General features: G+C 35.7%; 4 protein-coding genes, 1 non-coding gene and 1 pseudogene across 13 annotated transcripts, besides 1 other annotated feature; 1 reads left to right on the top strand and 5 right to left on the bottom strand.

Annotated features, from left to right (window-relative positions):
• Positions 1–615: 615 nt before the first annotated feature.
• On the bottom strand, positions 616–6,078 carry AT5G49470 (PAS domain-containing protein tyrosine kinase family protein). Of its 7 annotated transcripts, NM_001203571.1 has the most exons (14): positions 5,565–5,961; positions 5,420–5,472; positions 4,846–5,313; positions 4,104–4,773; positions 3,928–3,968; positions 3,772–3,840; positions 3,408–3,508; positions 3,231–3,309; positions 2,936–3,034; positions 2,660–2,728; positions 2,514–2,563; positions 2,345–2,426; positions 1,867–1,961; positions 744–1,227 (listed from the first exon to the last, which is right to left on the bottom strand). In NM_001203571.1, the coding sequence occupies exons 1-14, from the start codon at positions 5,791–5,793 to the stop codon at positions 1,098–1,100; spliced, it is 2,235 nt and encodes a 744-aa protein (NP_001190500.1). In that variant the 5' UTR covers positions 5,794–5,961; the 3' UTR covers positions 744–1,097. The 7 variants fall into 7 exon arrangements, with proteins under 7 accessions (NP_001190501.1, NP_199758.2, NP_001331499.1 ...); NM_001203572.2 differs by having other exon boundaries at positions 616–1,227; positions 4,846–5,299; positions 5,420–6,078; NM_001344847.1 differs by having other exon boundaries at positions 644–1,227; positions 5,420–6,006.
• A 1,139-nt stretch (positions 6,079–7,217) lies between these two features.
• AT5G49465 lies at positions 7,218–9,567 on the top strand (annotated as a pseudogene; the record flags this gene model as incomplete). Its single annotated transcript has 1 exon — positions 7,218–9,567.
• A 1,286-nt stretch (positions 9,568–10,853) lies between these two features.
• Positions 10,854–14,908, bottom strand: ACLB-2 (ATP citrate lyase subunit B 2). Of its 2 annotated transcripts, none has more exons than NM_001344844.1 (16): positions 14,476–14,908; positions 14,262–14,378; positions 14,080–14,182; positions 13,931–13,996; positions 13,718–13,841; positions 13,507–13,641; positions 13,357–13,417; positions 13,195–13,271; positions 12,904–13,059; positions 12,684–12,812; positions 12,471–12,603; positions 12,194–12,321; positions 11,977–12,082; positions 11,814–11,890; positions 11,659–11,729; positions 10,854–11,574 (listed from the first exon to the last, which is right to left on the bottom strand). In NM_001344844.1, exons 2-16 carry the CDS (start codon positions 14,359–14,361, stop codon positions 11,214–11,216), a joined length of 1,827 nt encoding a protein of 608 aa, NP_001332247.1. In that variant the 5' UTR covers positions 14,362–14,378; positions 14,476–14,908; the 3' UTR covers positions 10,854–11,213. The 2 variants fall into 2 exon arrangements, with proteins under 2 accessions (NP_001332247.1, NP_199757.1); NM_124323.4 differs by having other exon boundaries at positions 14,664–14,908.
• Positions 14,909–16,673: 1,765 nt separating this feature from the next.
• bZIP1 (basic leucine-zipper 1) lies at positions 16,674–17,580 on the bottom strand. Its single transcript, NM_124322.3, has one exon. The coding sequence runs from the start codon at positions 17,262–17,264 to the stop codon at positions 16,827–16,829; it is 438 nt and encodes a 145-aa protein (NP_199756.1). The 5' UTR covers positions 17,265–17,580; the 3' UTR covers positions 16,674–16,826.
• Positions 17,275–17,352: a sequence feature (AT5G49450.uORF1).
• Positions 17,581–19,632: 2,052 nt separating the features above from the next.
• AT5G49440 (uncharacterized protein) lies at positions 19,633–21,170 on the bottom strand. Its single transcript, NM_124321.3, has one exon. It carries the CDS (start codon positions 20,489–20,491, stop codon positions 19,946–19,948), a length of 546 nt encoding a protein of 181 aa, NP_568709.1. The 5' UTR covers positions 20,492–21,170; the 3' UTR covers positions 19,633–19,945.
• A 1,344-nt stretch (positions 21,171–22,514) lies between these two features.
• Positions 22,515–22,586, bottom strand: AT5G49435. Its single transcript has one exon. It is a non-coding gene; the product is annotated as a tRNA-His (tRNA).
• Positions 22,587–22,639: the final 53 nt, after the last annotated feature.

The following is a 22,639-nucleotide window of genomic DNA, read 5'->3' as shown; positions in this document are numbered from 1 at the left end:
GATTTTTGGCTGATACTGCTTGTCACATTCTCTTAACTTAAACTACTGTCTACTAATATATATGGGTATTACTTATAAATCATATTTTTCGTAGGGGATGTTACATTAATACATTAGATGTGTTGACGCCTCGGATTAAAAACTAAAAATCCAAAGGGCACCCGTGACCCGACCTTGTCGTGACATTACATAAGATGTCTTGCGGATTCTTTAAATTTTGGGTGTTGTTGTGTAAGTGGTGATTTCTCTATTTTTCCTCAAAACACTTGTGCTTGGCGAGTTTTGGAGTAATTTATGTGGATTACTCTTTAATAGCCTTTTTCTTTTTTTTTTGAGCAACATAGCCTTTTTTTTTCTTTTAAAGACTTGATTTTCAATAGAAACAACAATACATAGGCCCAAAAGTCCAAAGACAACACGGCCCACTAGAGGAACACATCTCCAGCGCCAAAAAGAACAACATTCTGCAAAACCCAAGGCACACCACCTGTTACAAAAGTCAACTTTGAAAGAATTCAATCTGAACCACAGCAGAACACTAAGTAACTCTTTAGTTTGTAAATGTGACATTATCGGATTTACATACATATCACGAAGCATAATGCTAATGAAGAGCTATGAACACCTTTTTAAGTCAAGTCGCATACCTTTGTGGCATTTGATAACTTGGGATGTTGAGGTTATAATGAACAAACTTTCTGAGTTTTTAAGAAAGAAAATAGAATAACCTGACTCCAAACATTAACAAGGCATGTTCCAATAAAAATGGCAATATTTACTCAGAATCAGTGTTCCAAATCTTGATTCTATCTCATACTTTCACCTGTACAGACTATTCTTAAAAAATTGGGTCTGTCACAGGCATAATGGTTTTACATAAATAACCTCTTTAGCTCGCCTCGCAATCGATGACGTTTTCAGAATCAATTCCATACAAAAGAATGGCTCGAGAGAATATGTTTGCATATACCAAAACCCTTCTTTTTGGTGCTTCTCGTCATTGCGCTTCAACGCAAACATGAAACACCTTTCTGCTTTGCTTATGTAGCTCAGCTTTCTCAACGCATAATCAGACTCCGCTCGGTCCATTTAATGGTTTATTTTTCCTTGAGGGCAGAGTTTTCTATTGATGCAGCACGAGCCGCCTGAAACTGTATAGTGTACTTTCTTTGAAGCTCTCTTAGTTTCTCCATAATTTCTTGGAACGATGGTCTGTCCTGCGGTTCACTGCAAAAATTATCTTACTAACATTAGCTGCTGCTTCATCTACTACAGAAACACATTAATCAAACAGCTGTGTAAGAGTTTAAGAATGTTTATCAGCTACTTTGTTTAGTTAAACTTAATAGAGTTTAAATATCTTTTCTATAACACTTTCTAATTTCCTACCAAGGTTTCGGTTGAAAGAAAATCTCCAAAATGACACCAAAGTACCAAACTTACACTAATCATGATACCAAAATTTCTTGTGTAAAAGATCTAAAATGATACCAAACTTACACTCATCAAACTTTTGTTTACTTAAAGGTCTCTTTACACATTATCAACTATTCCAAAGTTTGCATTGTAATAGTTACAAGCACATTCACTTTCTTTCTTTGCTAAAAGATACAATAAACACACGATCAAACAAAAAACCGTTTTTGTTTGCTGACATTTCTACAAAACTAGTTTTTATCTACTCATTCTACAAGTAAAATGACACAAACTTGCAGATTTAGCATCTACTTCCGAAAATCAGAGACTGTGGCATATGATCTAAGTCGTTTATGAAAAATCAGATTTTGGTCCCAAACTTTATGCAACACAATTGAGGCTAATTATTCTCTAGCAAGGTATATGTAATGTTAAGTGTGTTATACATACCTATGCCAGCAGCTTTCCATTAAAGAAATCCACTGAGGATCAACATTTTTCGGGACTTCCAGTCTCTGGTTCATGAACCCTACAGCTCCAATCACCTGCAAGTATCCTAAATAGAATTCTCTTCATATTTGGTTCACTTTGTGTGTTCACAACATAATATGCAAACTTTCTTAAGCAGAAGGGATGTTCAAGACGGCTCTAATTCATACAAATTTACCCTTTCAATTTGCCCCCAAAAAAACAATCATCAACTCACTGGACTTGCAGTCACAGGAAGTATTTATTTACAGTAAAAGATCATTCATTGTACTGTTTTACATTCATATATTGATATTACTAAATATCAAAAATGAGTAGTATGCTTTCCTAATACCCTTTACTGAGTACAGCATATTGATAGGGTTGGTGGACTAGATGCATTTTAACAGCGACCATATAGCTATTAGCTGCAATATTTACCTAAATACGCAAATTATACCTGCATAGCATTTAGACTTTCCCACGGGATCTTCTCAGTCACCAGCTCCCATAGTATTACTCCAAAGCTGTAAACGTCAGACCTGTAGTTTAAAGAGTAGGAGGAACATTTTCAGAGATGAACGGTAGAACAGTAGTTAGGTAACCCAAGCAGAAAATGGGGAATATACTTTTCATCAGCAGCCTCATTTCGGAGAACTTCCGGTGCCATCCATTGAGGCTGCAACACAGGTAAAAAAGCAATGGGATTTCACCCTAGGAAGAAATAAAATCATAAAAATAGAGGAATCAATTCGTTAAAGTCTATCTCTAGTACCGTTCCCCTTCCTGTCTTTGTAGTGAGGTACGTCTCATGCTTGATACGCGAAAGACCAAAGTCAGCAACCTGTTAGAGATGACACGGTAAGTCAACTATGACAAGCGAAGCCTTTTTTATGGTAAATATTAAAATCTAGTTCCATTGTGGACAGTATTTTCTACGGAATATAACTATCTTGCTTTTAGCTCTATTGAGATTACCAAAGGCATGGTGAAAAGTTTGTATTTTTCTGTCTTAAGGGAAATTATATGACTTCTAAAATGAAAACAATACCTTCACGGTCCAGTTTTTATCAACCAGTAGATTTGATGACTTCAAATCTCGGTGAATGATCGGTGGAGTACAATGGTGAAGATAATTCATGCCACGAGCCTGTGCGAAGAAGTATGTAAGAAAAATGTGTAACATGTTGTAGACAAGATACAGTAACTGAATTAAAGAGTCCAAAGAATAATACGCAAGATAGCTGCAAGTAAAAAACCAAATAGAACAACTTTACTTAGAAAACAGTGGGTCTGCAGACTCTGCAGTCACACAACTGGAAAACTAGTGTGTGACTAATACTCACAATATCCGAGGCCATATGGATACGTCGCCTCCAATCCAGTTTTGACGTGTTCCTCTGCAGCAAACGGAAGAGACTTCCACTGCAAATGTTATTTGATAGGGTAAGTCAGAGTTTTGGCCCCGGAGTTCGAATAGCACAAAAGGAAGTGTAATATTAGCCAAAGTAATAAGACCAAACCGTGGAAGGAACTCTGTCACTATACAGAGACGCTGAGGTGATGTCACGGCTCCCATAAACAGTAAAACGTTAGGATGTCTAAGTCTTTTCATCAACGATACCTTCAGAAAAAACCAAGTTCAGCCGATGTACATCAAAATGAGAATGAGTAGCTAAGCTGGTTTCATAAAGGATAAACTTTTCGGGTAGATGCAGTTCCGAAGAAGATTATATATGAGGAAATTGTGGTAGTTTAGGGACTAAATTTTCTAACGAAAGAAACTAAGAGAGATGTGAAGGCAGGTGTGACTCACTAAAAAAAACAAATAAAAATTCAATTTTCTTTTACCAAACATGCTTAGAGAATTGATAGAAAACATAATACCTCTTGTCTAAAAGATGTTATGATCTCTTCTGAATATTCTTGTTTGGAAAACACCTTTACAGCCACATCCTGCAGTGACATTAGCAACTCTTAGTAAGAGGCTTGTAAAAATCGATGATGCATATTCTACAACATCAATAGAAGGCAAAAACGTACGGATCCAAACCATAGACCGTGATAGACAGTTCCACATGAACCTGTATGTACAGAAAAGGGAAACTGTCTTAAAATCTTAGCAGAACAGAGATAAGAAAACCACATAAATACGTAAGATATCTTCAAGGATGGATTTTTTCGCAAAATGGTTCATCTTTCTCAAAGGAGTACATCACCTTGCCCGATTTGTTCTCCAATTGTCAAATCTTCCCATAAGATTTCATAATCCAAGCAGTCACTATCCATATCGACCTTGTTCATAACACTGCTGCTGGTACTTCCACAGCTGCTACTACTGCTTGTGCTGTTCACATTAACAGAGGAAGACCAATACCCCATAGGCTCGTTACTGGAAGCCTTAATACTTTCACATGCCTGGCTTTCAGACTTAACACTGTGATTAGAATTGCTTTGATAAGCCTGTTGTTTTTGTTGTTCATTCCGCACCCAAGGCCACACAGAATGACTACGCCTTCCTTCCAAACCTTCCCTTTCATTCCCTTTCCATGGCCATGATAATCCTTTCTTTACCATCCACTCTTCAGCTTTTGAGGTCAGTGTTTTAGGTACAACAGAGTTTCCATCACTTTCATCACTGGAATCTCTGAAGGGCTTTGTAGAAGCTTTCTCATCGCTACGTAAGAATACACCAAAAGGAGATTGGATAAAATCCCCCCTAGGTGTATCAGCACCACTTGTTGCTGCATCCTCCCTCCGGTCAGCGAAAGCAGCATCAAAGAAACCCTGATCAGATTGATGACTGTCCCCACTTCCACCCTCAAGGTTTGCAGCGTTATTATCACCTGCTCGCATTTTCGACTTGACCTTGTTGCCCACCTTAGATGCCTGAAATGTTGACTACACTAGTCATACGACAGTTTACGAAAAGATCAGAATATGCAACCTAATTAGACTAACCAAATCTGATATCTTTGAAGCTATAGCAACTTGTATAGGCTGCTGAGAATCAAGGCCAAGTTTTGATACAACCGCCTCTTTCGAGTCAAGACCAAGCTTAGATGCAACACTACTAGTCACCCGACTAAAGCTCGTTTCACCTTCTTGCCCCCTCCTTGTCTTAGCCGGAGAGCCTCTCGGGTCTTGAAAGAGTGCCGAATCATTTGTGATACATATGATCCCAATAAGACAACCATCATCATCATAAGAAGGAGACATCGTAGTCACAACTGAAAACCTCTCTCCAGCTTTGTTCTTTACAGGAAACTCACCAGTCCAACTCTCTCCACTACTGCAACGCCGAGTGATATTCTGTGCAACCGAAGCATCCTGAACATCTACAAGAATATCAATCGGATCCTTCCCCAGTGCTTCTGAAGCTGAGAATCCATAAAGCTTCTCCGCCATTGAGTTCCTGGAATTTTGAATCTGAATATCAGTTGGGACATATCAGCTACTACAAAGACATACACATTACAACGAAACTATAGGAATCAAAATCCACAATCCCAGAAATGTTCTAACTAGTACTCACCAAAAGATAATTTGGCCATTTAGATCGAAGACATGAACAGCTTGAGCCATAGACTGCAAAATATTCAAATACTGTTTATCGGTGAACTTGCCTGCCGATTGCCCCTCGCCTCCGCCGCCGGCAACTTTCGCATGGCTCTCCTTACGCAACGGAGAAGCGTGACGAAACGAAGCCGCACCGGTTTTTCTCCACATCGGAGTTCCGTCGTTACTGTTTCTCCTCACAGGACGTTGCGGCGATGCTGAATGCGAACGCTGCTTCATCTCCGCCGATACTTTAAGTCTCGACATCTCTCGTTTTAGATGCTCTTGGCTTTCTTCTAACTCTCGTATCTTCTTTAGAAGCTCCTCCGCTGGTGGAGTCGTCTTCTCCATTGCCAGAAAAACGCAGTCAAATCAAATCAACGGAGATCAAATCTGAGTTTGAATCGGAGAAGCTGAATCAAGGTGAAAATGGTGGAGAAGCTTGAGAGATGGATTAAGGAAGAAGAAACAGAATCTGGAGAGAGTCAACAAAGAAGGAAAACTAATTTGCTTATCTTTCTTTGTTTTGATTCCTTTTTTTCTGGTTTTAGGTTTCTCAGTTTGTCCTTACTTTTTTCTTTAATTTTTCAATTTCTGTTTTTTGCTTCTTATAGAGTTTTTCTTTTTCTTCTTCCTAATTCATGAATAACGATTAAAGTTGTTTATTATAGTGGGGAGATTATGTAACTAAATAATCTAGATTTTTTCTAATTTCAAACAAAAGTGTTTTGGATTAGTGGTGTGATAAATGGTTTGTTTCAAATTACTTAAGTTTGGCTGCTTGTTTGGTATAAGCAATTTTTTATTTTTTGGTTTTTTTCCTCTGAAAGACCATTAAAAAAGAAAAAGTGAAGACTTTATAAATAAATTTTTAAAAAACAGATAAGATGGAAATATAAATTGCTTTATTTTAGTCATTTAGGCAGCCTATATTTTGACCCAAAATAATGCCTTAATTTTTAGATAATTCAGTATAATAAATTATTAAAATATTTATAAAGAAGATAAATTGTAAAAAATGGTGATAAACAAACACAAAAATTTCAACAAACTATTTATTAAAAAAAATGTATTTTATACTACTAGGAGACTAACAAAATTCTCTAATCGAATTAAAAATAACTCCAAACACATATTACGCTCAATAAATTAGAAATCTCATATGTGATTTAGTGTAGTGATATACTTTAAGGAGCTATCCTTAAATACAAGACCCCACGCAATTAATTTTGCATGCAACCCATTTCCATTAATTACTCAAGAAAAAAAAAGTTATCTTTTTTTGGCAAGCTCTCAAATTTAAAGTCTCCCATTGGTTGGACTTCTTTGTTTGTTTCTATTATGACCGTACAAAACTACAGTACAAAATCATCATCGATGTGAAACTTTTTTTGTCGTTCATGTTATTTATTTATTTATTTTCTTGTTTTTTTTTTTTATCGTCTGAAAATTTATTATAGAGATTTCGATAAATTACAAAGCCGGCGATTAACAACTAACCCTAGAAATATAAGCCGACGATTAAAAGATAATCTCGGAAACAAAGCCTAAAGGAAAGGGAAGCAAACAAGGCAAAACAAACCTTACATACAAAGAAAAAATTTTAAAACTGAAACAAAGAAGCAACCAAAACAACCCAATGTTTAAACACAATATCTCGTCAACCACATTACCAGACAAAGGAAAGGCAGAGCTTTACATCAAGCCACTCCGTAGGGGATAAGGAACTCCCAACCAAACGGACAGCGGTGCCACCTATTACGATGAAGACTACCTTACATAGAAGAGTTCCAAGGAATCCATACCGGCGAGAAGAACTAGGCCAAAGACGACAAGTCACACCTACACTCCCGGAGCGGCAAAATCAAAGAATATGATTGTTTAGCGCCTCAAAGGAAACCAGCCAATGAACATATGAGATCTCGATAAGATCTTTAGAGTAGAGACAAGGAGAGAACCAAATCAATCTGAACCACACCGAAGAAGATAAACGGTAGGAGATCGAACCGGACAGAAGCGAAAGCAACCACCATACCTGGTAATAGGCTAAACGAGAAGAAGGTTAAACCAAATCGGATCAAGAGGCGCTACAAGCAACAGAGACGACCAACCCACAAAAACAACATGAGCCATCTAAGAACCACCTTAAATCACTACACTAAAACGCACATAAACCAAACAAAAGAACCATAAAGTTTACAGGAGAGCAAGAGAGGCATAGCTCCGGCGCTATGGAAGCCACCGGAGCCAACCAACGCAAACTGAGATCTAGATTTACTTTTAGAGAGAAAAGAGAGCTTTTAGAGAGAGAAAAGGTAGTGAAAACTTTTGTTTAAAAACTTTTGTGTATGCTAGGGGACTTCAATGCCATTCTGCATAATGGAGAGAAGAGAGGTGGTCCTAGAAGGGGAGATTCTGCTTTCTTACCCTTCAAAGATATGTTGGAGAGTTGTGAAATGCTGGAGCTGTCAAGTAAAGGTAATCCCTTTACGTGGGGTGGTAAGAGAAGTGACATGTGGATTCAAAGTCGTCTAGACCGTTGTTTTGGTAACAAGAATTGGTTCAGGACTTTTCCAGCTTCTTTTCAAGAATTTTTGGATAAGAGAGGTTCTGACCATCGGCCAGTTCTTGTTAGACTGTTTAAGATCACGGAGGAGTATAGGGGAAATTTCAGGTTTGATAAAAGACTTTTCAACCAACCGAATGTGAAAGAAGTCATTTCTCAAGCTTGGAATGGGATTCATAGTCAGAATAGGCCTTTAGTGCTGGAGAAACTGAAGAATTGTCGGTCAGCCTTGAGTAGGTGGAAAAGGGAGAACAACTCCAACTCTTTGACAAGAATTACTCAGGCTAGAGCTGCGCTTAAGGTGGAACAGTCCTCTGCTTTCCCGAGTACTGAGGTGGTTTGGACTCTCAAAAATGATCTCTGTAAAGCAAATCAAGATGAAGAAACCTTTTGGAGTCAAAAAAGCAGAGCAAAGTGGATGCATAGTGGTGACAAGAATACCTCTTTCTTCCACGCTTCTGTAAAAGACAACAGAGGGAAGCAGAATATTAATCAGCTATGTGATGTTAATGGCAATCTCCACAAAGATGAGGCGACAAAAGGGATTATTGCTGAAGCTTATTTTAAAGAACTGTTCACATCTTCGGACCCTCGCAGCTTTGAGGATCTTTTTGCAGATTATCCTTCTCGGGTCACTGATGGAATGAATACAGTGCTTACAGCTTCAGTCTCTAAGAATGAAGTGAGAGAGGCAGTTTTTGGGATAAGAAGCTCTAGTGCTCCGGGAGCTGATGGTTTTACTGGTTTTTTCTTCCAGAAATATTGGAGTATCATAGGATCTCAAGTTATTTTGGAGGTGCAGAGTTTCTTTCTTCAAGGTACCTTTCCTAAAGAATGGAACTTCACTCAGTTATGTTTGCTGCCAAAAAAGAAAAATCCTGTCAAGATGTCTGATTTGAGACCTATAAGTTTGTGTTCAGTTCTGTACAAGATCATCTCAATGATTATGGTTAGACGTCTCCAACCCTTTCTCTCTGATCTGGTTTCTCCTAATCAATCCGCCTTTGTGACTGATAGGTTGATTTCAGATAACATTCTCATAGCTCATGAGGTTGTTCACGGGTTGCATACTCATCGAACTGTGTCAAAAGAGTTCATAGCCATCAAATCAGACATGTCAAAAGCTTTTGACAAAGTGGAGTGGAATTATGTTAAAGCTTTGCTAGAGGCGCTGAGATTCCATCAGAAATGGGTGCAATGGATCATGTTTATGATCACTTCGGTCTCCTTCTCACTTCTAATCAATTAGATATTCTTTCACCGTTTCTGTTCGTCTTGTGCTCAGAAGATCTCACTCACCTTATGAATCGGGCTGAATGTCAATGCCTCATCAGTAGTATCAGGTTCTCTCCAAATGGACCAGCTATCCATCACCTTCTATTCGCAGATGACAGTCTATTTATGTGTAAAGCGGATAGAAATGAGGTGGCTGTGATTAAGAATATCTTCAAGATTTACAGTAATGCTACAAGGCAAAGAATCAATTTTAACAAGTCCAGTATCACCTTTGGAGCTAACGTGGAGGAAGAGAGTAAAGTCTGGATCAAATCAGAGACGGGAATCACCAATGAGTTATTTCATTACTTACGTTTTTTTTTCTCTTGAGTTATTTCCAATTATCACTTCCGTTTTTGAGAAGTATGCTATTTTGAAGAATTGACGATAATAAACAAGTTTTTTATAATAGAAAATTTTGACTTTCAAGATAAAGTAGATACATGCATGCTCTTACTAAAATTTTTTTTTACAGAAATAATTCCAAGTCTCCTACATTAATATAGTTACAAAGTAAAATGAATTATATACACATATTTGACAAAACGGGTACTGAAAACAAAATAATCTAAACGGGTACATGATAATACAGGGTTTTGTTTTGAAGATGGACATGTTCTATCTTCTCAAGAAAATAATCCTTGAAGATATATGTTTCAATCGATATAGCTTTAGTATGCAAATTTTTCGTTGTTTCTAATGAAGATATTAGTTCCCCAACGATTTAGCTTTGATATATATGTAAATTTTTCGTTGTTTGTAATGAAAAATATTAGTTCTCCATCGATATAGCTTTGATAATATGCAAATTAACGTCGTCATCACTGAAATGAAGGTGCTTAATTAAGAATACACTTAATAATTTAATTAAATCTTGTGATCGCGTGCGTCCAAGCTCTTATTGGCTCCAAATGTCAACTCTTTCCCCCTCTCTCTTGTTTTTCTCCATCTCATCATTATTCTTTTGTGGAGGTAATCAAAAAATAAGAAGTTTGAAATGGATAATCCAGTGACCATTCTTGTTACATGTATTAAAACTCGCAATAATGTCATTGTAAAATCTACATGTATACATTCATTTATAACCAAACTTTTAAAAATCAAGTCACGGATACTTAGAAGATTCGACAGTTCGACACCCATCCTAATCAAAATTAATTTCTGTAGCGAGTGGACAACAAGATCCCTAGCTCATCTAAGATATTTAAGTTACTGACCAAATATATATCTATATCTATATAGATATTTGACCATATATATATATATATATACATATATGTTTTCCTCATATAAGATATTAGAGTAGTTGGTAAAAAAAGAAGTATGGCACCAAACAAATTACGTGTCTGAAAATAGAAACTTAACCGAATTCTTAACCTAATGAAGGAATAGGTGGGAAGTTTTGTTTTATTCATATAAGTTTAGACATGAATTTAACAAAAAAAGAGTTTGGACATGCAAAATAAAAACCTAATCACTTGAAAAATCAGAATACAAAACATCACATATTGTTTAATGATGAAATAAAGAACGTCGTCGACGCATCTATATCCATAAACAGAGGAGAGGTTATAGATTCTATGAGTTGGTAATATAGATATATATTTGCTTTGATATGGTTGGACTACAATTTGGTAGTTGTACTTGGTAGATCACCAACATTTCGAAGGACAAATCACGATTAAGATATAGACATGCATGAGCATGACTCATAGAATCCCAAAAAATGGTGATTTGGATGTAACAGAGAAAGAGAGACAAAGAAAGTTTAAATAATTGAAAAAAGAAGAAGAAGTGAACAAACATACATGACAACAAAAGAGACAGAAGAAGAGCATATAGATATGCATTTTTTAAGTAAACATCTCTCAGAAGAATTTTAAAAGGCTAATTAATTGGAATAATAACAAAAATAGGATTGAAATGAGTTTTACTTGGTGTACAACACATCTTCCCATGGGTGACGATACAGTGGCTGCTTCAATCTCTTCTGATCAAACGTGTGCCCGATCAAACCGATGGAGCGAGCAAGAACAAACAGACCGTTGAGATAACCGATCTGAACAATCTCGTCAATCTCTTGTTTAGTGAACATCCCACTTCCAGCTAGAAGGTCCAAGAAGAGAGATCCAATGGCTCCATCAACGTTGAGTACGAGGTTGTTTGCCTTTGAGAGCGTGTATGTCTCCACTGTCACTGCGTACTCCATGTACTTCACTGATGGGAAGTTGGACCGAGCAAATTTCTGAAGAAGCTCCACTCTTTTGTCTCTGTTGTCTCTGCTCTTGATCCTACCATAAAGAAGAAAACAGTTTTCAGACAAGACAAGCTGTGTGGATTTGCCTGTTTCTTTGGTACAATGTTCTGTTTTCTACCTGTGTCCAATCCCGGGGACTCGGATTCCCTTTTTCTTCATTCCCTCAACAAATTCATAAGGTGTGAGATTCTGAAACAAGCAACCAATGTTATTAATACCAATTACAATTCAGATTCAGAAATTTATATTGGGGAAAATGATATAGCCTTTTACCCTGTCACACGCGTCTTTGAAGTATCGAGCAGCGTCATCAATGGCACCACCAAATCGGGGACCAATGGTCAATAAACCTGTTTTATGGTTTAACATTCTTAGAGATTGTTGGACGGTAAAGAGAACTTATGTGTTTTGTGGGGGAAAAAAAATGTTGACTGACCTGAGACAAGACTTGAGACGAGGTCTTTGCCTGCTCTTGCTGTTACAATGGTGTTGTGAGCGCCGGAGACGCATGGACCGTGATCAGCACACAGCATTATGCATATCTAATTCAGAAGAATTATCAAAAGTTGCAGACCAGAGTCAAATTTCACTACGTAACAGTATGTATGTAGTGAGAAAGAATAGGTTAAAAAGGCAAAGAGAGAAACTGATACCTCAATGAATTTTGTACAGTAACGAGGTAGACTACGTTTGAACCATAGAAGGGAAATGACATCACCCACTCCATAGCCTTGTTCGATGATGGAAGACATTGGAACACCAGCATAGCATGGTTCCTCCCCTGCAGATTAATATGAGAAGACAAATTTTGTAGTTTAGTGTCAGAAAATGGGCTTAAAGAGGCATATGAATCTATGTTCTGTGTAACTCATTTGCCAATTTCTCTGTGTTTCAACTCCTTAGAATATGGTTTAGTGTCCATAACAATACCTCTGTCATCAGATATGGTGGAGATGATGTGAGTAGGAGCCCGGACTTTCCCACTCTTAATTGCAGAATTGAGATCCTCAGGGATTTGTGGAGGAATGACTTCCTTGATAGGAGAGACCTTTCCTTCTTCAACCTTTTAAGAGTAATTGAAAAGAACACATAAGATTGCAACAGAAGTCAATGCCAGCTAGCGAATAACACGGGAAAACTAACCAGTTTCTCAAAAGTCTCTTTGATTGCAGATTCTAGAGCTTCAAATGAAGTGGGAACAATAGCTCCAGCATCTATGAGAGCTTGATTCTTGGCTTGTGCAGACTCCATCTCGCCGCCACTTTTGGCACCCTATTCATATATAACATGTTCAAGAACTATTTTGATTTGTACAAGAGATAAAAAAAAGGCATTGCTTTGAAAGTTCTTCCGCGCCACTTACTGCATGACCAAACTGTACTTCAGACTTGAAGAGTCGTGCACAAGTTCCACTGACCCAAGCAACCACAGGTTTATTGACTTTTCCCTCTTTCAAAGCTTCAACAAGAGAGTATTCATCTCTTCCTCCAAGCTCTCCAAGTACAACCATCATTTTTATCTGCAACATAGCTCTTGAATTAAGGCATAATGAATTGAAAGAGTGAATATAAGTTCAATTTGTAACATCAAAACTCCACCACCAGAGGCGCGTTCCAGCGAGCAGCAGGTTAAACAATTGAAGATTGGTATATACCTGTGGGATGTTGTTAAACCGAAGGATGTGGTCAGATAAAGTCGATCCTGGGAACACGTCTCCACCAATAGCAATGCCTATAACAATCCCCCAAATATAAAACAGTGTTAACAATCTTCAGCTTAATACGTCATTAGTAGATTATCTTACATTAAAACTCACCTTCGTAGATCCCATCAGTCACACGGGCAACAGTATTGTACATTTCATTAGACATTCCACCCTGCGGGAAAAGAAGAGTAACGAATAAAACTCTCAGACATCAAAGTGAGCTTTAGGCAGATTATGAAATTTTGCAAAATCAGCACATACAGATTTGGAGACAAAACCAACAGATCCAGGTCTGTATAGCTTGCACTGGATAATGTTATCAATTGTTCCTGCAGTATCACCAATCTTAAAGGCTCCAGCTTGAATACCTCCAACAGTAGCCGGTCCAATAACAACCTGAACCAATTCAATCAGTCTCACAAATTAAGTTCACCATACGGTTAACTGAAGCTAATCATCACACAAAACACACCTTATTGTTTGCACGAGCATACGCAATCAGCTGCTTAGTGTCTGATTCTGGAACACCTTCAGCTATAATTGCCACAACTTTAATAGTCGGCTGCTTCAAAGCAGCCATGGATGAAGCAGCAGCACTATAAAACAGAAGAAAGAATGAAAACATCAACAAAACTATCACAAAGAGGCAATGCTAAGTTTATTCCATGAAATTCTCATAACAAACCTCCTAAAAGATGCAAAGTTGATGAATACATCCGCTGTTGGATGCGCAGCACAAGCTGCCTCAATGCTGTATAACAGAAAACAAGTTAAAACAAAATTTTCACATAGTTAGTTCCTCTCAAGAACTCACATGACATTCTCAAAACTTACGCGGCATGAACAGGGATAGCGATTTCCTCCTGCCCGAAAAAGAGCTTTTGAAAACCTTCAGAACCAGGATTTATGATTCCAGCAACAGAAGGCGTTTCACGTCCTGTAAAAGCAAATCATCTTTAACATCAAAACTTGATCCAAACCAACTGAAAACTAGACAATGTAAATTGTTATGTTACCACAGAGAAAGTCGAAATCGAGCATTCGTTGAACAGGAAGCTGCTTATAGTTGTAGAACAAAGCTTGTGTGGTACGAGAAAAAAGCTGTCCCGTTGCCATAGCTCAGATAGAAAAAACTGAGAATCACAACAAACAAAAGAGAGACAATGATCAGATCCACAAGCTATAAATTGTTCCTATCTCAATGTCGAATTCGAAATTAGGCAACATTACACTAATTCGATAATCACTAACAAACAGATCTCATTACTCCATTAACGAATCTGGGATTGAGAAAGAAAAAAAGTTCCGATTTTTACGCAACCCTCCTCGTAAATATCGAAACTTTGGTATCAAAAACACGAATCGGAATCAAGACAGATCTAAGAAAAAAAGTTACGAATTGTTAGAAGAGAACAGACCTGGTCACGACCCGAGTCGAGTCAGTGATTAAGGAGAGAATAAATGGTGGTAGAGAGAAAGAGAGAGGAATGGTTTAGAGAGGAAGCACCATTAATATAGAGAAATGGGAGGGAAACAAAAGCTTCTCACAGTCATGTGGCTTATTGGTAGGTAGTTAGTTCACAACTTCTTTCTACCCAAAATTGATTTCTCTATCTTACATTGACAAAGAGAAACACCTAACAGTTTTTTTTTATTACAAATTTGTTTTTGTAACATCTTTTGTTTTATTTTATTGCAATTTTGGTCGTTAACATGTCGTCCTTGCTGGTGGTGTTAATGAATAGGCTGTTTTGTCTTCAAGATTCAGCAATATTTTTTGAAGATTGTGAATCACGCATTCATCAAAACATTGTTTAATGTGTTTTTGAAGTATTTTAAAAGTTAGAACGTGTTATAATTTCTTCCTAATCACAAACATAAATAAATGTAAAGAAACATGACTAATGAATACTTGGAGAGAATGATAGAAAGAGAGGAGGACTCTTTTTTTGGCTTATACTTTCTTATGGAAGTGAAAGTGGTTAATCAATTGTGCAATAAAACTTATGTTCGTATATATTGAAGTAAAGTGATAAAGATTTATTGTGCATATATAGATGAGCTCTACACGAATATATGCATACTTATGTCACTTTCTCTTGCTTGATCTAGAACGTTATCATACTAAGACTATGTCTTACGGACTTTTTGTTTTGTGACTTGTCATATGGTCTATTTTCTGAGCGAAAAGAATTATCGGGAAGATAAACTTATGCCGTTGTGAGGTTTCCTGACCATTGCTGTGGACTTGTGGTCGCATATTTCATTCCTGACCATTGCTGTGGACTTGTGGTTGCATATTTCATACTCCTACAAAGAACGGATATGCTCTACGAATTGTTTCAGTTTAAGGAGGCGATTTTTCTTGAAATTGATAGACATATCACTAGAGCTAAAAAATCACCTCGATCATATTTGAAATCATTGAATTTTATGGTTTATGATAGTTCATCTATTGTTCTATACATCGAATATATATATAACATTTATAGACAAATAAATCACTTAAAATCAATTAAACTCCTACGCGTTTAGAATACTCCATGTTGAAAAAGATAGAAAAATCTTATAATTATCACATTTTCATTAATCTATGGGCTTGAATGGTTTACCGTATACCAGTTCACGTGGTCACGTTTTTAAAACGTGATTCCGCTATTTTTACCTTTCAAAATTTTATCAAGTTTTAACGTTTTCATGTTTAAAAAAATGATTCCATTATATAGCACTAGCGTATTAAAAATTATAACTAAGAAACGTGATTAATCTACAATAACTAGTTTTTTTTAGCAATTTATAATCATTCTACATAAACTTTCTTTAGTTCATTTCATTCAGCTAACCATTATTTAGTTATTCTATTGTTCAGCTATCCATCTCACATACCAATCAAACCCATCAAAACGAGAAAACTCTAAACTAAGGGGTAAAGACTTGACTGGTACATTAGTTGAATAACTGAACAATACAATAGCGGAATCACCAGGACGACAAAATTCAAAACGGAATAAACTTAACACGCCAAAAAGCTACTTAATAAATGACTTTGTCTAAACTAGTTAGTTATACATTTAACACATGCGAAATAGATTGGAAAATAGCTTATTAATTTTCACGGTTTATCACTCCGTGGTTATTATTGTGAATGGTATACACTCGGCAAAATCACGTTTTGAAACACATGAACATGCAAATAAGACACATACCATTCAAGCCCTATATTATTTTGAATTATTCATAAAATTGAAAAATTTGACACAAAAAATTGTTATCGTGTTACCAAAGCAATTTTTATCGGTAATACTCAATTATGACCAGAACATATACTACTTCCCCACTTTTTGCTTCAATTTTGATTACTTCATCAGTTCTGCCATTTACATGCAAGGTACCAAAAAAACTTTTTTTTTTTCTTTCGGGTTAACCACCGAAAATCATATAACGTTAAATGAAAATGTTGAAAACAATAAGATATGCAATTGTATCAGAATTCAGAAAGTAATGAGAAGAAACAATTCGATATAAAAAGATTACAAAAACTATAAAATGACCAAAGTAAAACACACACTAATACACAAATCTCATGTCTTAAAGGACGCCATTGGTTGTAGAGAACCACAACTCAATTTCCACGGTGTACGTCTACAATCTCCAACCGCTATTCCCGCGTTTGCGTTCTGATCGTCGACACAATCGCCACCACCACTCTGCGTCAGCGTTAAACTCGTCGTAGCAATCATATTCTCTAAATCGCTAACGTAACTCGAGAGCCAAATCTTCTCCGATCTAAGACCCGCGTTCTCCGTTTCGACCGAGTCAAGCCTCTGTTTTACAGCTCGACATCTCTCACTGTTCTCTTTGATTCGTCGTTCAAGACTGGAGATCTCATGAATCGTGTCTTCCATTAACTTCTGTTTCTTCAAACGCGACCTCCTTGCAGATTCGCGGTTTGATAACTTGCGTTTTCTTTTCTTCTCATCTATGTCGGAACCTGAACTTGTCTTCTCTGCGTTTGCCATGTTTTTTTGTTCAAGAGATAACGTAAAACCAATGAAGAATCACAACTGATATAGAATGATAAACAAGGAATTGGTTGAGATTTATCATTTCATAACTCTGTCCATTGTCTTTTCATAACTCAAGAACTCAAGAATTTCAAGACAAGAAAAAAGAATTTCAAGAATCTGTGATTTTGCGAGGATCAAGAGAAATTAAACAAGAAGATCTTTATTTATGATTACGTTTGATTTTAAGAGAAGAGAAGAGATTAGTTAGAAGAGAAATAGAACAAGGAAGAAGATAAGGATAAGATCGAAAATAAGGAAAGTGGGAGAAGTTGTTCGTTTTAGGTTGCTCTTATTTATAGATTTAACATTATAAAAAAAAATCTCGAATTTTTACATTAGAAAAGATTATCCAAATTGTATAAGAAAGGAAGATTCATCGAATGACGAATCGGAAAAGAAAGAGAATTTTAGTCAAACATTTTTATTTTTTACTTTTTTGGTTTATTGTTTTTATTTTATTTTATTTTTATTAGGACATAACAGCTAAATAGGTGTTGGTGTTGTTCCTTAATAGGTGACCAGTAATTACTATTTTTGCTTTTTAGCATTTAAATTGTTGTTTTGTTGTGCATTTAGTTGTCACACTCGTAGGATAATTCAAGAAATATCCTACGAAAACTAGATTCTATAACCTTCTAATTATGTATATATACTTGTCCAAATTTAATTCATCGTTTTGTAAGTCCCTTTTTCTGCAACTCCAGTAAAAATAGAGTATGATTGTCTAAAATCAGTAAACTGGATCAGTTAATGTCAGTGGGTAATGCATTAGCTGACATAAACACGTTCCGATCATTATTTCTTCTTAGTTCGGTTTTAACTACTAAGCATTTCAAAAAGTTACACAACCATTTTAAATTTTAAATTGCTAATGGGACAAAAATACCTCATTTAGAAAGAATCATACGTACGTAAACTATATCGTCAATGAAACACGAAGTTCTTTTGGAATTGGACAGGTTAAACGTGGAGCAATGACCGACTATTTTTAGTGTTTTTAATTTTGGGGATTTAGAGATTACGCTTAACATGGTTGACAATTTTATTATTAAAGAAAATTATCCATGTTGAAAGCAAAATTCCATTTGATATTACTTTTGTGTGGGTCTTATCTGAAATGATTTTAGTAAACTAAAAGAAAGAGACTGTATATATTGATAAGCCAGCCCTGCTTTCTTTTCAAATGAAAATACAAAACAATAGAAGATGGGCGATAATTTATTAATTAATATAATACTTGAAAATACACGATCCTTATCTGCTCACCGATAAACTATATATCATTATTTATTTATCAGATAAATAAAATACTTCAATATAATTATTTTTCATAAAAAAAAAGTAGATGCACTTCATTGGTTGGCTAGTTTTAGAAATTTGTTTAGGTTCTACGGACCTTTTGTTCGGGTCTGAGTCAATCTTGATATTTGAGGTTTTGAACAAACTAGAAAAAAATGAAAAAACTAATGCAGAAATCTACATGTAAATTGCTGTTAATTGTTATTTTATTTTAAGTGTTTATAACGTGGTAAAGTATATTAAAAGTTTTATTTAGATAACAAATTTATTATTATTTTTGTTTGACATATTTTCATTAATAAGATCTGATCTATAGATAATCCCTAACTATTATCCAAATAACGTGATTTAATAAAGTCAAACTCCAGTAGAAAATGTGGAGTTAAATAGGTTTAACCAATTGACTATTACCACCATTATTGTTTAAACTACTGGTTACATATTTCTTTGTTTTTTTTATGAAATTTGTTAAATTTGTAATCATATACATGATATATTGAAATTTAATGTTTTGGGTTTTAGGGAGTGTTGTAGTTTCTCTTTTTTTTGCCATTGATATTTCTCTATCAACTTTCTTAATTATTTTTTTAATTATTAGTTCCAAATTGTGGTTGAAACTTAGTGGTTTGTTTTAAAAGTGTTGTTGTCATATTAGAATCCTAATTTATAGTTTAAAATGTATGTGTATAAACTAAATGATAGAATAAACATGCAAGTTTTTTTTTTGAACCCTATATCTAATTTTAAGAAGACAAGTACAAAACAGAAATAAAACTTCTCAAATTCTAACACATTTATCTAAGAACGTGAACTAAATCAAGTTTAACAAATAAAAACATTTGCTCCTGTTTATCGTATTAAGAAAGTTTGCATTCTTATTTTTGTTTTCTTTGTTTTAACAGTAGTTTTGTGTGTGCTCTAGAAAGTCAATCAAGTGTTTCAAATATAGAATTTTATAATCCTTCTAACGTTATAGCAAATACCTATGTGTACAGAATATATATATATGATTTATCGTCTTCGACTTCTTTGTATACAGACATTTATAATCTTTTAATGGGTTCAATATAGATAATTGCTGATCCGACAATTAGTATATTCTCGTAGTTATCACGATTCATGATGATGATGATGATGATGATTACATCATCCAATTTGTTAGACAATTTCTATGGATGACATCTGATAAACAGAGTGAGAAGTTTGCTTAACGCGGAACATATATACACTCAAGTATTTAAAGAAGATCACGCGCGGCGATTGATTAAGCGAGAACGACGCTACAGTAAACCAAAACCAAATCTAGATCTGTGCCTCTCCGGTCACGGTGCTTCTCACCGGTGGCCGGAGAGGGCTTCTCCCTCTTCTCCTTTCCTCTCTCTTATCTCCTCTGCCTCTCCTTTGAAGCTCCGGTGGTGTTCAAATCTGGCTTGCTCTTCGTCTCTTGTTGGTGGTATGCGGCGAGTGGTCACGCACGGAGCAAAGGACGTGCGGCGTGTCTCTCTCCGTTTAAGGCAGTGGCTTTGATGAGACGACTGTAGCGGTTGTGCGGCTCCTATCGACGGGACCATCTTCCAGATCTGATAAATTGGTGGTGCATCGCCATGTTTCTTCAGACATCGTCGTTCTTCTTTGATTTGGGCACAACGGTGAGTTTTCGGTGTGGCAGATCTTCTCTTCTCGGGTCTCTCTACCTGTTTTTTCTCCAGCTCTGGTGATGGTGTGATTGATCCGACGGGCTTCTCTTGTGGAGGCAATCCAAGGAGTCGTTTGGCTCTTGTGGATTGTTCGTGGTGGTTAGTGGCGTTGTGGGTTTTGTTTGGTGGTCGACGTCTCTCCTCCATTGGTGGGCAGTTGAGGGTGGTAGCCTCTTCGGCCATGGGTATGGATTCTCTGTGTCCATTGGGTTTCGTCCCTTTTGCTTCATCTCTGGTTTGCTTTCAGGTGGAGTTTTGTTGTTCATGGTGTTGTCGGTGTTGGTTCATTTGGTGAAGGTGAGCCTTTGGGTGTTATGGCTATGTTCACCGAGGGTTGAATAGAGGCGGCGGATAGGTCTAAGTGGCATCACTAACTCAACGAGTTAGTGTAGAAGTCCGCGGTTGTCTTTACGTTTTTGCGTTAGTTCTTTGAGAATCTGTAGGCACCTATCTCGAGGTTTGTGGACGGATCTCAGATAGTTGAGCTCGTGGCAACAACGATGAGGATTCCAATACTTCGGTATTGTGGCAATCACGCAAATTTCCAAGTTTCGCGGACTTGAAATCGGTGTTTCCCTTCGCAACTTAGTCATAATTACTCAGCTGCAATCCGAAGTTTTTTGAGTAGTAATGTTGTTTTTAATTTTCTGTAGTGTGCTTTAATCCGTTCTTGTATTTTCTGTAACTTCTGTCAAAAATCTTAAAATGGTATAAAATTTAACTTTTTACCAAAAAAAAAAAAAGTTTGCTTAACGCTTACATATGACGTATCTACGTGGATGATTTATGATTACAAGCTTTTGTAGTTACATTTTCTTTAATTGTTATTTATCATATTTTTGTTAATTAATAATGTTGGATCTTTTTTTTCCAAACTAATAAAACTTAGCAATATGTAGTATATATGCCATATAGAAATACATACTCCAAATTATTTTCTTTTCTGGTGTTAATTTTTTTTTTTTCGAAAAAAAGAGAAAAGAGTTAAGTCTGTGTTAATTCTTTCTCTACTAACTTTAAAAGAGAGAGATCATGTTACAAAGAATAGAGAACATTGCGTAAATCTCTCCATCTCAAACTCTTCTTAGTTTATTATTACAAAGCCACTCTACATAATTGGGATGCAAACGACAACGTTCATGTCTATAGATGGATAGAAGATAACATCATCGCTCATATTTAGTTAGGCAAAGTATTTTATTATATAGTTGAAAGAGTCTATTTAGAGTCCGACACGTGACAAATTTTCTAAAATATGTAATAAAGTTGCAACGCGTAACAACAAATCGATTAAATTTTGACTTATTTAAAATATTTTATATGTTATTGGAGTGTACAAGTTTTATAATTTTTTTTTCTTATATTTTATCTTGTTATTTTAATAACATTACAAGCTATGAGATTAAAAATGCAGAAATCAATTTACATTTTGTTACTTTTCAAAGTACTAATTAAACAGAGTAAAATATTGATAAAAATTTGAAAGTTCCATAATCTTTTATTTTGCAGGATACCAGTCAAAAATGGTAAGAATTTATCATTTCACTACATAGAATACCAATTCAAATATATAGCTCAAATTCCCCCCCCCCCCCAAAAAAATATAGCTCAACATAAAGTTCACTACATAAATCCTTATTTTCTCAATATATCATTTTATATAATTTTTGTTCATTACTTTACATGGTATAAATTTTATCGATTTATATTCAATTAGGTAATATAATCTTTTATTTTTAATAATATCATATTTAAAGCATGATGATACGCGATATAATTTTTTGGATAAAAGTAAAGACGCGATATGATTATTATGTGTTCAACATAATGTACATAAGATAAAATTTATTTAAATCTATTAATTTTTTTTATAAAATCAATTTGAATGTGTATGTGACATTGGGACATCATCTAGTTTATTTTGAAATATATGTAATTAGGTAGTATGAAACTCTTTTAGACAATAAAAGGTAGTATGAAACTCTTTCTGACTTTGGTTTTTAAACAACCCATATATGTCTCTTGTAAATTTACTTTCAAGGTTGGTTTGAACTCTTATTTCAGTGCAACTGGTTGGTTTTTGGTTGGTTAGATTTTGTTTATTAAATGTCGGCCCATTAGTTAGATGGCAAAAACCATGGGCTTAGTAGAATTCTAATCTATAAGTCCAAGCCTCTTTTTGATAAAAGAATAAATAGAAAAAAAATGTGGCTGCTGGGATTCGAGCCCAGGTCTCCACGGCCACAACGTGGAATTCTTACCACTAAACTACAGCCACTTTGTTGGTTTGAAGCATCAAGAAACAAATACAAAACAAAAACTATCTGATGA

Source organism: Arabidopsis thaliana, chromosome 5, assembly GCF_000001735.4.
Source record: "Arabidopsis thaliana chromosome 5, partial sequence".
Lineage (NCBI taxonomy): Eukaryota > Viridiplantae > Streptophyta > Magnoliopsida > Brassicales > Brassicaceae > Arabidopsis > Arabidopsis thaliana.
The sequence above is the reverse complement of the archived record's forward strand: the minus strand, read 5'-3'. Positions and strand labels throughout refer to the sequence as shown.